Source organism: Daucus carota, chromosome 7 (assembly GCF_001625215.2).
Source record: "Daucus carota subsp. sativus chromosome 7, DH1 v3.0, whole genome shotgun sequence".
NCBI classification, from domain to species: domain Eukaryota; kingdom Viridiplantae; phylum Streptophyta; class Magnoliopsida; order Apiales; family Apiaceae; genus Daucus; species Daucus carota.
In genome coordinates this window covers 37584054-37598642 of record NC_030387.2, presented here as the reverse complement: position 1 = coordinate 37598642, position 14589 = coordinate 37584054, and the positions used below count along the sequence as shown (strand labels likewise).

General features: G+C 33.7%; 2 protein-coding genes across 2 annotated transcripts; both read right to left on the bottom strand.

Annotated features, from left to right (window-relative positions):
• Positions 1-3210: 3210 nt before the first annotated feature.
• On the bottom strand, positions 3211-5198 carry LOC108193843 (zinc-finger homeodomain protein 6). The gene has a single exon (XM_017360674.2). The coding sequence runs from the start codon at positions 4312-4314 to the stop codon at positions 3373-3375; it is 942 nt and encodes a 313-aa protein (XP_017216163.1). The 5' UTR covers positions 4315-5198; the 3' UTR covers positions 3211-3372.
• Positions 5199-11179: 5981 nt separating this feature from the next.
• LOC108195161 (uncharacterized) lies at positions 11180-13459 on the bottom strand. Its single transcript, XM_017362114.2, has 5 exons — positions 12706-13459; positions 12110-12199; positions 11911-11978; positions 11610-11741; positions 11180-11524 (listed from the first exon to the last, which is right to left on the bottom strand). Exons 1-5 carry the CDS (start codon positions 13345-13347, stop codon positions 11503-11505), a joined length of 954 nt encoding a protein of 317 aa, XP_017217603.1. The 5' UTR covers positions 13348-13459; the 3' UTR covers positions 11180-11502.
• Positions 13460-14589: the final 1130 nt, after the last annotated feature.

Here is a 14589-nt window from a genome sequence, read left to right as displayed (position 1 = left end):
AAAATTTCTGTCAAGTCCGAAGGAAGTGACAAAGGAAGTTAATAAATGAAGATCAAGCTCCAGTAGCACCACTCCATCATATATTTCCCATTATTTTCTTCAAAATAGCTTATTTTCTTTAAAATAGCTTTCAGAAAAGTTACACACTAGAGCAGTACTGTTAGATGGTACCTTGCAATCGGGCATGTCTCAACTATTTTGGAAGTGTTGTTCTAAACATAAATATCGGGCCCCTAATATTAACTTGAATTTATGATCTCTTATGATCGATTCCTTTCAATTTAACATTAATCAGATCTATTCTACTTTATCCCGAAACGATAAAATTAAATACACATCAACCATAGTACTAAAGTAGGGCTACATTATTTTTTCCGTTCTACTTTGTGAAGCTCATAATATGAGTGGTGCTAATCGATACACGTCTGGATCGATAATTTAGTCTGACCAAGTACAAAGTCTTATTTGGGTGGTGCAAAAAATGTGGCCGTTAGAAAGATACTTAGCAATTTACAGTATCGGCATGGAAGTGGATTATCACGCGTGGTTGATTGATCATGTTTGAGCTTCATATCATTGACTAATAAAAGTACTCCGCTCTTTTCACACACAATTACACAAATACACACGCTCTTCCGTTTCAAAATGTACGACGCTTTGATTTTTTACACATATTTCAAAATGTTTTGACCAAGCACTTAGAATCATCATTTTTTTTTAAAAAAAATTATACTTTAAAATTTTGATTATATGCTTTTATTTAAAAAAATAAAATTTTAAAAATAATAAACATAAATATATGGTCAAAAAATTTTAAACTACATGCAAAAAGTCAAAGCGTAATACATTTTCAAAAGATTTTAAACTACGTGCAAAAAATTAAAATGTCATATATTTTGAAACAAAGGGAGTATATATTTGCTAACCGTGTTATTATATATTTTGAAACAAAGGGACTTCAATCATTCATTGTCATATACATTTGGTCTAGTGTTTGACTCAATATTAGGGTTTGCTCGTTGCCCGCTACAGATCAACTTTATCGGGATATCGTCAGACATGGAGAGTAATATGTATGATCATAGACATTTTGCATACATAGGCAGCAAGTTATCTATTAATTGTGCAAATGATATTTTATGTGATCCGAAATATTTAAGTTGGTAATTTTTTAGTAATTAGACTTTTATACCTTCCAAGTCTATAATTACGGTACTAGAACGCCCACAACTCTTCCCAAATAATAACTTTTCAGCTAATTATGGATAATTTTCTTAAAAATTTAATAGACCTCTCTGCATATATATAATAATACGAAGTAAAATGTGTGTCGTTTGAGAAGAATTTTTGGGTGTATTTTAGATGCTCTGGTATTGCCCCTTCATAAACATACATGCATGTATAAGCACATATATATATTGTGTATCTGTAGTACGTCAACAACACAAAATAAGAGATCCGGATTTGAATTGGGAAAAAGAATTTGCAGTCCCCGCCATTACCACTTTGCCATATGATCAAAATAATAATAATAATAATAATAATAATAATAATAATAATAATAATAATAATAATAATAATAATAATAATAATAATAATAATAGTTGAAAATTTCTTCTTAAGGGTAGATTACTGAATCTCTTTTTACTGTATTTTGAAATCTTATTTATTTATCTTTTTATGAGAAAAAGAATCATTTCCTCATTTTGACTTAATCTTACCCACTTCTTCCATTGATGGTATAGCCCCCCGTTGTTTCTAAGAAGTAGAAGTCATTTTTAGGCTTATGCACTTATGTTTTTTTTATCCGTTTGTATAAATAGGTAGAAGTATTTTTAAGAATTTCTTTCAGAATTTTTGCTTCTTTTTCAAACACTTTATTAACTTATTTACTTCTCACTTTCAGCTTTTTTAATTTAACCAAGAAGTCAATTCTTTTAAATTTAGCCAAACGACCTCATAATATCTCAAAATACACAAATACAATGTCTAAAAACTCCCCTCGCTCTTCTATTGAGAGGTTGAATAAAAGTTTATATTTTAGTCACGAAAAACATCAAAATTTGAACTATTTACTATTTACTCTGGATGCAAATTCATAATGTTGTACCGGGAGAATTGCTGACTTGATATGATCGCCTGAAAAGTACCCTTGCATTTCTTTACATCCCAAGGGCCCCAATGTAATAGAACTAAAGATTTCTTGTTTATTTTGGCTGAATTAAATTAAGAAAAGCATATGATTCTTTTATTAAAAATAGAATTTTAAATAGTAAATATCCTCAGTAATTAGTAATCTATATTTAAAAATACTTTTATTAGGTAATAAATATATTATCAAATATCAATATGTTGGTTTGTGTTATACAGGGGTATGATGCCTGGATTCTAATACATTTGCAACTTATATGAATAAATGTAATCTTTTGGATAAATTAAAGGATTGCCACATGGTTCATGAACCAGCATTTAATTCAAAATCGGTTACAAAATGAAATCATTGAGTATATTAATATGTAACGAAATAGGGACAAATTAATAAAAGATATTTATATACTAGTATATAGGAAACTAAATTACAAATAATTCAATAAGCGACAAATTCAGGGAAGGACACCGTCACTTTTGGCTAAAATGAAGGCCAGATGGGCCATTGTTCGCAGGGGCCATACGATACAATAACAACAATATTTATTTTAACTACATAAAAAATTATATAAAATGTAAAATATTTCACCACATTATATTTGATCATAGAATACAATTACAACTATATAGTATATATCTAATAAAAAATAGTAAAATTATATAAATTATAATACGTGCGACTCAGTATTAATTAGGAGAACATTCATGCCTACCAAATCTAAAATCTGAATCTAAAGGTAGAATATATTGTAGTGTATATGTAATGTTGTGCCCAGCAGTGCCCCAAACAATTACAACCAGATCCTAGTGTTGTCCAGCAAAAGCAAGCATGTATGACTTATAATTTATGAAGAATGAAAGGCATAAGCGTGGGTATGAACTAAGAAAAGTTGTCATTAAGGTGAATTTAACAGCCGGATCAAAGAGGCTTCATTAACTTTAATTACGCTAAAGAAAGTTCATTAGTATGACAGAAAAGAAAGGTCATTAGTAAAAACTACTAATGGCATCTTAATTATTGATCTTCGAGGAGTAGTGAAATTAGCTAGAGTAAGTTGCAGAGATTCAATGTGTAATTTATTAACACCTTAATAATACCTAGTATTAGCTAATTCTAATTGTAAAACATAACATGAATGCCTAATTAGTTTGTGGTACAATTACTCTTTTCAGCAAAATGCACTTACAAGTAATACCTCAAATGGCCAGACTTCAGAACTAACTTCATTGATCTTGTTTCTTCTTCATGGCTTGTTTGTTGTTGTGCATCCAAACCTTAAACACTTGTCTCTTCACCCCCAACTCTTGGCACAACTGCTGAACCTCCTCGTCGTCTTGCTTCTGAATCTTCCACCCCATTTTTTCCGCAACTTCATGCATTCTATCTTTCTGTTCTTTAGTAAATTTCGTCCTAAACCTCTTCTTAGATCCCGAATATGAAGAGGGTAATCCCATATGCTGGCCTCCCCCGGGGGACTGAAACATGTTGAGGTCCTCACTCGAAGACTCCTCCGGGCCTCTACCGCCAAAGGCCATCATCACAGGTCCAGTAGGACTAGCCAAACTATGCGAGAAGTGATTAGGGAAATGGCGGTGCTGATGACGAGTTGGAAGAATTTGGCTCTGATGATTCGCATTTCTCAAGCTATTTATATTTATGCCATTAGGGTTATGAGGGTAGTATACATTTGGAGTAGCAAATTGTCGCGATTCGCCTCCTTCGGCCTCTCTCCTATGAAAATTGCGATGACACTCACAAGCTGCACATTTAAAAGCTTCTGGTGTGCCTTCCTCTCCGCTAGGCATGAACTCTCCGCACCCATCCACCACATGGCCTCCGATGCTGGCCGCGTGATTCTTAAGGCATTCTCGATACTGACATCGAACCGGTGAGGCCACTTCAGGCTCCTGCCTTGGCAGCTGAGCTGGTGGTGTGCTTGAGTTTGGTGCACCACTTGTGGCTGCACCTAATTGAGGTGGATCTGGATCTGGAATCGTGTCCGGATCCGGGTCTGGTTGGGTTGGCTCGGGTCTCTGGTGCTGATGAACATAAAATTGGCGGAACTGATCTAGGGTCTGGCCTGAGGGTAGCTTGGGAGCTGAAGAATCTTGATTAGGTTGAGTCGAATTACTCGTAAAATCTAGAGAACTTTGCAGTCCCTCCATTAATTATCAGCTAATATCTCACAATCAAACTATAGAGAGGACAGCTAAATGGAATCTAACAAAGGATTAGTGACTAATAACACGCTAATTAACGTTGGAGTAGTCTTTTTTAGACTGTCATCATCTAATGATGTGGACAATGAAAGTGCTAAACCCACCAACCCATCAGCCTAAACAACACCTCCATTCTTGAAATGCAAGTTAATTAAGTGCTTAACAAGGTGATTAGAACCCTAATAAAAATATGGAACCGAAAGAATATCTCAAAGTTGATGAAGCAAGAAAACAAATGGGTTCCCTTTATTGGAACTGTGGGCACAACCACCAAAATAAATACTAACAAAAGAGGATTAAAAGGAGGAATCAAAGAGATTACATAAATATAATTAAACTATGAAGATAGATTTGTTTAAGTGAGGAGAGATTAGGAAGAAACTATGTCTCCTGTTAGGCATCAAAAGAGGTGAGAAAACACAGCAATCTCTCAAGAATGATAAATATTTAGTTGGTGAGGGAGTGGAATGAGATGAAGAAAGAAGACAATGAAAGACTTACTCTACAAAATAGCCGACAGCTTCATGTTCTTCCTCTATTACTCCCTGCACTATGGTCCAGTCTTGTTATTACTGATGCACTTGTTTTAAACCCTAAAATCGAGTCACGCAGCCCGAGGCACGGACTAGTTTGATGGGACAGCACAGTGCTAATCTGCCGGGGATGTTAGCAACGCTTAAACCCTACTTAATTCTTGATTTGGGTGTGTTTAGAAGGGAAAGGAGGGGAGAAACAAACAAGAAGTGTGCTAATAGGTATATATAGTGTGTGGAGTTTAAGATAAGATTGTTTATGTAAATGTGGTTGGGAGAACAAGAATAAGATTAGAGAAGAGAGAGATGAGTGATTTTTTTTGGGTGTGGGGCTGGGAATTAAAGTGATGAAGTTGATGGTGGTCCACTGTGAAGCATAGTACAGCACTTTTTGGTATTGTGTGTGTCAGATTCTCTCGCTCTTTTTTTTTTATTATATCACTGAGAGAACTCTCGTGTCTCTCATTTCTTTGCCGATGTTTATTTATTATTTAACATGTATTTTAAGATGTATATAAGTGTAATTTTTATAATTTATTTTAAGCTTTTTAATGCATAAATATTGGAACATTAATTTTTGAAGTTTAAAATAAATTGTGAAGTTACATTGTACAAGAATCCAAGAATGTGTGTAGTCCTCGTTGATATTCAAGAAAAACAACTCGGAAGACAGAGAAATTATTTTTATTTTATTTAGATAAAAATGTTTTATTGATGAAGTTTTTTCTACATACAAACTGTTATCATTACTAAGAAAACTGGGGCACTTGAAAGTTGAAAATCTGAATTATATTTCTTTTCATAATTTTTGTTTTTTCCTGGCTCAAGTGAGGGGTTGTGGCCGAGACAGACGCAATAGTGCAGTCCTGCAGATTCCACTAATTTCCGTGCAATTATGGTCTCCATTTGAAATAATGTCGTCTTTGTTACGCATTTTCCTTCACAGGTGTCAGCTTGTACTGTCATTTTAACGGGCCACAAACTTTTTTAACTTTTTTTTTATTTTTTATCAGATTGAGAATCTGATTTTTCCCCTTCGGGGAACGGCGGAGTGTTTATGTGTATTGTGTCCAAACCAGACCACTGATATCCAGTTTGTACTTGTATCAAACTTGTATAACTAGACCGAAAGAGTTAATAGTTTTTTAAAATTTGTTAAAATCTGATGATATTTAAATATTGATTATATTTTTTGAATTTCATAGAATTTTGTAGGATTATTCAGTATTTTTTTATTTTTTGAAATTCTATCAAATTTTATGAAATTTTGAAATATTATGTTTGAAATTTTGAAATTTCATTGTGTTACAATGTCGGGTTTAAAATATATACTGAATTTAATGCAAATCATCCAGTTCATTTTTCTGAAATTAAGTATGTAACTACTTGGATACGTTATTTATTTTCTCAGACTCATCACTCACCCTGTCACGGGAAAAAAGTACAGAAAAATCAGTTCTTTCAGCAAGCAAAAATTGACAAAATGTACGCCTAATTTTCTTCGTACTTGAGCCATCGGCAAGACGTGAAGTTCTCTTCCTTTTAACTTTTTTATTTACCCTAGGCCTTTAATATTTTTACTGTTGCATCACCTGTTGGCTGTTGTACTACTGTTGTGCACACAGTAAAAAATTGCAGGGTATGCGCTAAATGGTCGCCTGTGCATGAGAACAATCATACGGCCGCATGTTTTTTCTTTTTCCGTTAACATACGGCAAAAGAATTACGTAAGCTACCAAACAAACTTCCGAAAATTATAATTTAATAAAACTTATAATGACAAAATAATGTCCTAAAAATTTAAGAAAACGCGAGTCTACGGTGTCCTTATAAAATGCATCAATTACCTATAATCTTCAAATATATGGCTTAATTAATTGATCAATATATCATAATCATCAAACAACCGCAATAATATTTGTCCATTGTACTTCCTTCGTCCCCTTTTAGATGTTCATTTTGACCTTTGATTTGTTAAATTAACTATATTTTAACTGAAATTTACATATATCGTATAATTAAAAAAATAAAAATTATATCAATCGAAAGTATATTTAATATATTTTAATATGCAATTTTCAAGTTTTAAAAATAATAAAAAGACAATCTAAACGTTACACCATGATTTTGAATCAGAAGAGAGATTTCAAGAAATGACAGATTTATTCACTCTATCATTAATAAATATTTAATCAAAAATTAGTCAATTTAATTTTTCGAAAACCAAATTAAACATGTAAAGGAGGAGTATGATTTAGAAATTGAAATCCTCGTTCGGTGATTAGGGTTCCAAATGCTAAACTTGATTGAATGGTTAGTGAGGCCGCACGCAGCATGGTAGTATAATGCTATTAGTATTAAAATAAGATATAGCTGTACTTCATTATTGATCTGACCTTTGAAGGGAACAAGTTCCGAGTAATAGAGTAATCGGTAATTATATAATCAATGCAAAAACAGGCCGGTAATCTGAATTAAAAAATGGAAATGGGGGGGGATGTGCTCATGATTGAGCTGTGGCTGAAAGAGCTCAAACGTGACAGCAGGCGCAAAGTTCTGGGCACAGTGTCACAGCCTTGTCAATCTCTTTACGACTGTACATATGAAGACTGTCACCTGCGGAATTGACTGAGATGGTGCCAATTAACTTCTAGAGTTTGCTCTGGCCGGGAGTGGAAGTGGACACAGCTGGAGCTGTCATTCGGTGCGAGTGAGCCGAGTTTCGAGCCGGCATAATTCGAGTCGAGTTTTATTTAGTAGAGCCGAGCCGGCTCGTTTAAGAAATTGAAGTCTAAATTTTTGCCAGAACTCGACTTGTTTATTTTCACGAGTCGAGTCGAGTCGAGCTGGCTTGTTTAGCTAAACGAGCCGATTTTAATGAGTCGGGCGAGCCGGCTCGTTTAATTTAATACTAAATCGAGCCTAAAATGCTATCCGAATTTGACTCGTTAATTTTCACAAGTCGAGTCAAGCCAGCTCGTTTAACGAAACGAACCAAAACCTCTACCCGGACTCGAACTCGTGTAACTAAACGAGTCGAGTCAAGTCCATCAAAACGAGTTCGAGTCGGGCGAGCTCGCGAGCTGTCCGGATCGAATTACAGCACACAGCCTGTCCCAGAAAGTCAGATTGAAAAATTGAATTAAATTGTGAAAAATTGTTTTGGTTCGCATTTTATATTTTGGAAATTTGATATACTCAGTTCGAATTAAATGGATTAAAATACAATTCGGTTAAGTTTGTTTTGCTTATAGTCTTACAAATGAGTATTTGTTCTACGAAATTTTCGAGGATCTGGAATAACAGAAGATAAATTCTTAACCACTGAGTTATCCAATCGTGCTCGAGCAAATTTTCTTAAAAATTTGAAAAAGTTAAAAGGAAGACTCGAAACGAATCAAAGACATTGAACGAATCATTTTATTTTATTGAACAAGCAGAGCATTACACTTCTAGTTGGAATATCTTTGGGTAGCATTCCTTGCTGACTATCCACCAAATGGCATGTGGATGTTGACTTTCGAGTTCAGTAGATAAACTTAAGACGTGATTATTTCTATTACGGTAATGATAACTCGGGAAATAATAATTGTTCCATCTCAATTATGTTTGAATATATTTAAGCAGCGAGATCTCTTCGTACTGTTTAGTGGACTTGGGTCATGCAGCAAATCTAACATGAGGCCCATCAAATCCAATGACCAGTCACATCGCCCTCGCCCACGCCTGTGTTGTTTTAATATTTTGGTTCATGGATGCAAATAATTTGATTCAGCGCTAGGGGTGAGCATTCGGTCGGTTCGGTTCAAAACCGAACCGAACCGAAATAACCGAAAACCGAAATATATTTTTTCTTTAAACCGAACCGAACCGAACCATTATTCTAAACCGAACCGATCAAACCGAATTATTTCGGTTCGGCTTTGGTTTGAAAAAACCGAAATTCTTAAAAACTCTATACTGTAACTATAATGCACCAGAGAGTTTGTGCTGTGCGAAATAGCTCAATACCAGGCGTTTCAAATCAGAGATCAAAGAACTATAAAGCCGTAAAAGCAGTAAAGCAAAGCATACTCTATCGACCTATCCATGGTCATGGTAATGGATGCAATCTTCTCACCTTCAGTTTAGATTTATATACAACCCACACACTGAGATCAGGCAGATCAGGCAGAATTGTGCCTAATAAGCTCACTGACCAGCAAAACTGATCTAAAACTACATAAGAAGTTGACAAATGGCATCCTTAATCAGAGTTTAGGACATTAGATTCTAGGATTATCCATAAATAAGGTATATATAATATATTTTTTTATACATAATAAAAGTTCGGTTCTCGGTTTAAACCGAAATATTATATCAGAAACCGAACCGAACCGAACCCATTTTTTTTTCGGTTTAAACCGAAAAACCGAATTAACCGAAATTTTGAAAAAAATGAAACCGAACCGAACCGAAATTATACGGTTCGGTTCGGTTTTAATCACCCCTATTCAGCGCATATCCGAATCGTTTATGATTGGATTCTTTTAATTCGATATTTAGGCTGAAATTTGATTTGAATTTATATGTATTTTATGAAAATGCGATACAAAATTTGAAACATTCTAGGCTCTATCCAAAACCTTTTTAAAATATAAATTATAAATTAAAATAAAATAAATTCCTAAATTAAATCGAAATATGATATATATGATATGTAAATTAATTTTTGATATATGAATCAAAATACAGTAAAATTAGATTTTTTTTTATGAAGGATGAGACAAAAATAAGAGAGAATTAGTAAAGAATTATAACTAGTCGAGAGTGCGAGAGAAATAGTGACGGGAGATAAAGTTATATCAATTAAATATTTTAAAAATAATAATTTAAGAAGGAATTGACTAAAATTGCTTATATCGTCCGTTAATGAGAGGCTGACAAACGAGCTTCAATAATATCTGCCGTTTTTGTTTTGATACAGAGAAAGATTATCACTGTAACATCAACTGGTTTAATGTTTTCAAAATTCTTTCTGGTTAATTCTGTGTAAAAGACAATACGAGAGTAGAATGAAAATGATGCTTGCGGACATGTGTATAATAAATATGCTTTGACAGCCGGGGACGGAGTTAGGTTATTATCTTTCTCGGGACACAAAAATTATGTTAGACAAAATAATTTCGTTGCTATATTTTGGATTCAAATTTGTGCTTTCACTAAAAAGGTCGAGCTCCACAATCAAAAAACTGATTTTCTGTATAGAAAATATATATACATGTATATTATTGAACGGGACAAATACCTCACTGCCCTCATGCCGTCCAACAATTACGTACCCGAGCTCTTTAGGTACAATGGATATAGATATCGAGATCTAAAAATTACTCCCTCTGTTCCACTCATTTCTTTACATTTTTTTTGGGGTGTATTATCCAATTCTTTACATTTTAAAACTTACCAAAAATAATTAATGGATTTCACCACTTCTCCACTTTTCCTTCCTTTTCACATTACTTTTACTCCACTATCTTCTTTTTATATATTAAAAATCAATGGTATCCACCACTTTACCTTCCTCTTTTCCACTACTTTATACATATTTTTTAACCTCCGTGCCCCCTATTCGATAAGAAATGGGAGGGACGGGGGAGTATGACTTATGATTATACTCCAATAAGTGTTCGGTTTAAATTGTGATTTTATATTATAAATGTTTTATATATTTTTAGATAGTAAATTAATAATTAAAAAAATTGATGGATTATCAATTTTTGTGTTGAAATTGATTTTTATCAAAAAATTACAAAAATAAAACAAGTTGACAAAAAAAAACATCCTCCTAACTTTCGGTTTTAAGTTAATTTATTGTTTATTTATAATATCAAGCTAACTTGTGATTCATCATATAAATAGACAATTATTAATTTAAAGTCAAAAATGACGTCAAGTCTGACTTCAAATCCAGAGAAAAAGGCTCCTTGATACAGTACTAAAATTGTTTAGAAGAATTTAAGAAAACTGAAAATTCTACCTGAAAAGATACTGAGATACAATATCAAACAACCTGCATGAACTGAATTATATTATCAATCACTTCATCTAATTCATAGAAGAAACCAAAATTAAAATAAAAAAAAAAGTTTTTAAAAATACGGCCAACATCATATTTATTTTCCAGAAAATAGTTTTTTCATTTAGTTTAGTTACGAAGCCGTTTGGCCATCAAATTTTGATCATTCGAGATAAGTGCAATACATTCGAACATTTTTAAAATTTGAATCCCAAAAAATGACTTTATCAATAAAGAGATACCCATATTTGATCATTTTGCAGCTATAAAAGGCCTGGGCCTCAACATAACATAAACCAACATATGAAACTTGTAAATATTAAAGGCCTTGCATGAAGAATAAAAGTCCAGTAATAGTACTGCTAAGTCTTTTAACTGGAGTTCAAGTAATCTTTCTCAAATTTCAACGTAACCTCAGTTGCCATCAATGTGCTATCAAAACTAGTACTGGCAGTTTTGTGAAGCCAAATTATCAAGAAACAATTGGTTTCCCTACCAGCGTGATCGGATAGCACAGTGATAAAGGTTTATCCCCGTTGTCTCGTATCATGCTTTGATTTTCGCACACCTGAGATTTACTAGAACAGATGAGCCTAATTATTCAAAACAAAATCTAGTCTTCTAATTGAGTGTTAAGGCTATTGACTACTTACTGTGCCTGATCAGTTTCTTGCAAGGAATTAAGAAACCGGATGAGACGCTTGTTGAAGATAAAGGGTTTTTCTAAGTGAACCAGGTGGCCTGCTCTCTTTATGCCCTCATACGTTGCCAAGTCGCCCAGTTGCCTGTTACACACCAATGCCGCATTATTTTATTTACCTCCGTTCCTCTTATTTGTTTATGAATTTTTTTGCTTTGCTTGACACGTGTTTTACGATGCATATAATATATTATGAATTGTAAGGGATGTAAATTATTGCTCTATATGCATGTTTTTGACATGAATAAACTTACTCTTTCGTGTTCTTGGCAAGCTCAAACTTAAAAATTTGATCTTCTTCGCCCCATATAAGATGTATTTTCTACATCAGAACACAATGTTTCAGGTTACCGAGTCTAGTCTTCATCAAAATCGTAATTTTAAGACAAGTGCTTAACATGCTTGATTATAAGATAATAATACATTCATTTCTGTGGTGTCGATGTTAATTACCTGTTTGAAAATTGGGATAGTGCCATCTTCGTCGCTCACAATCATGCCATCGAGCAATTCACGCCTTTCCTTTCTGTTGTTAATCATGACCTGCAAAATTTAATGAATTCCAATATTGAATAGCTGATAGCTCTAATAGTTTGGTAAATCAACATTCATATAGTCGGGATTATCAAGATCATACATGCTTTTAACAGGGTGTTCTGTTTTTAGGCAAAACAATTCGGTACTGATTCAATAACTAAGGGGGTGTTTGGATCCTGGTTAACGACCATGATCCTGGTCAACGAGAATCAGAACCTCAATCTCATGTATTGATGTTTGGATTATCAAATTTGTGACATGATATGGAAATCTCAATCCCACTTGGAGGGTAAATCAATACTTAAACTTCGATACTCATTTTCATACCCCTCATTCCCCTGCCTTTTGTTCTCATTCTCGATTTCCATTCAACTCAGTATCCAAAAGCCCCCCAAGTATATCAGTTACAATTTACTCTCAAGTGGTCTAAACTCTAATAGGTTATGTGCACAAAGTATGAGCATAGTAACATTAATATTAGAGAATGGAAGGAAAGATTGGAAGAAACAAACCAGATAATCCCTGTAAATTCTATCAGGCAACCAAAGCTTATGATAAGCTCCAAACGAGAAGAGCGCCTTGACTCCATCTGCAGAAGTTGGCAACAACATATCTGAGAACGAACCAACCCCTAGCCTCTGACAAATGGCCTCATTAATAGAATCAGTCAGAGCCACGACGGAGCTCAAAACGACCAACGCTTGAACAAATTCAGGATACAATTCGGCCATCTTAAACGCGACAATGCCTCCATAACTAAACCCCACTATAGTGCATCTGTCCACTCCTAATTTCTTTAGTCCCTTCATCAAACACTCGGCTTGGAAATCAGGTGACCTGTCCGAGCTATCGGTGAATGAGTCACCGAAAAATAAAAGGTCTGGTATGTAAACGGAGTATTGCTTCGTGAGAGAACGAACTTGCAACATCCAAGTAATTATACCATCACCTGCAAATCCATGGACGAGGACTACTACCGGTTTGTTTGGTTTAGTTGGAATGGTTTTATCAATACTGGGATTCTTGAGGGTTTCGGAAGGTACCCAAAAGTTCATGACAGTACCAGGCATGATCTCTACCAGGTGAGTTTGCACTCCGAACATTTTCATAAAAAACTGAATCAAAAGCTTTAATGCAGCTACAAAGTTTACCATGTTTACTAAAGTAATCAACAACTTGTTGATACAGAGTTCAAGGACAGGGAGAAAGAAGATCAAGGGGAGTTTGGTGTTGGACTGTTGAGTAGTTATGCATGTAGAGTTAGTTCTACTAATAATAAATATATTGATTAATCAATAATTTTGTGTTGCCTGCTCAAAAAAAAGGAGATTAGAAACAACATTACTCAAAATCTTCGGCAAAGCAATAAATTGCTACTGAGTACTGACATTGGTACAATAAATTATTGATTGCGATGTTTTCTTACCAACATAAATTTTTAGAGCATGTCAAGCCATACCTCTTTATATTGTCACAGACTCACAGCATTGATAGGGATAAACTGTACCAGAAAAAAAAAAACTACTTGTGGCTTTAACATGTGTTTACTATTTTGATGTTTATCTAATTCTGAAACGAATGGGTGCCTGATTTCTAGATCAAGTAGTATTTCTTTCGAGTTTTTTTACTAAATATCTTTCTGTCGATGTTCAGATCTATGTATTTTATGTGTGATAGAGTACTGCAATGACATTGCTACATGTGTAGATCATGATGTAGATAGGTCAGCTCAAGCTTGGTTGAGCTCCTTACTAAATCAGTTCAGTGAAAATACAGCTGAATCGCAAGTCGCAACAGCCTTCTGGTACAACTTGCGTATCACATGGAGTGTTTGGCTGGGTTCAAGAAACCTGATTTATAAGTCAAAGTACTAAACAAGTTGTCACTCAGTCTCTAATTTTTAAGTCAGTTGATAAAAAGTTGAAAATATTAAATTGTTTGAATAATTTATTTCTATTTTTAAATTTGACCTTACAAAAATATGTAAGATCATTTTATAAGATAATTGTAATATTTTATTATGTTATAATACCTGACAAATTATAAATTTCAAAAAAATTATCAAAACACATATATTAAAGTAACTTTTCATTTATAAGTAAAATGCACATTTATTAAGTTAAATCAAACAGCAGCACAATATGGATCAAGTTAGTGACATATTTACAAAGCCAAAAGTGACATCTTCAAAAAATTCCAACGTCTGCTTGAGATAGTCAAAATTAAAAGGGTGTCTAAGATATATAAAATATATTTGACTGTTAAAATTATAGAAGTATGTGAGAGTTTCTAAAACAATCTTGATACATTTATTAGTATTTTTTTATATTCAATGTATTGGTCTAGATACATGTAATCTCTACGATGTCCAGGAGAAATCTGTTGAAATCTAAGAG

What these genes read in the sequence shown, in the direction of transcription:
- LOC108193843 (XM_017360674.2), bottom strand. Translation starts at nt 4,314, where the DNA reads ATGGAGGGACTGCAAAGTTCTCTAGATTTTACGAGTAATTCGACTCAA.
- LOC108195161 (XM_017362114.2), bottom strand. Translation starts at nt 13,347, where the DNA reads ATGGTAAACTTTGTAGCTGCATTAAAGCTTTTGATTCAGTTTTTTATG. An exon ending in GAATTTACAGGGATTATCTG is followed by an intron (nt 12,200 to 12,705) that starts GTTTGTTTCTTC and finishes TAAATTTTGCAG; the next exon opens with GTCATGATTAACAACAGAAA. An exon ending in CTATCCCAATTTTCAAACAG is followed by an intron (nt 11,979 to 12,109) that starts GTAATTAACATC and finishes GTTCTGATGTAG; the next exon opens with AAAATACATCTTATATGGGG.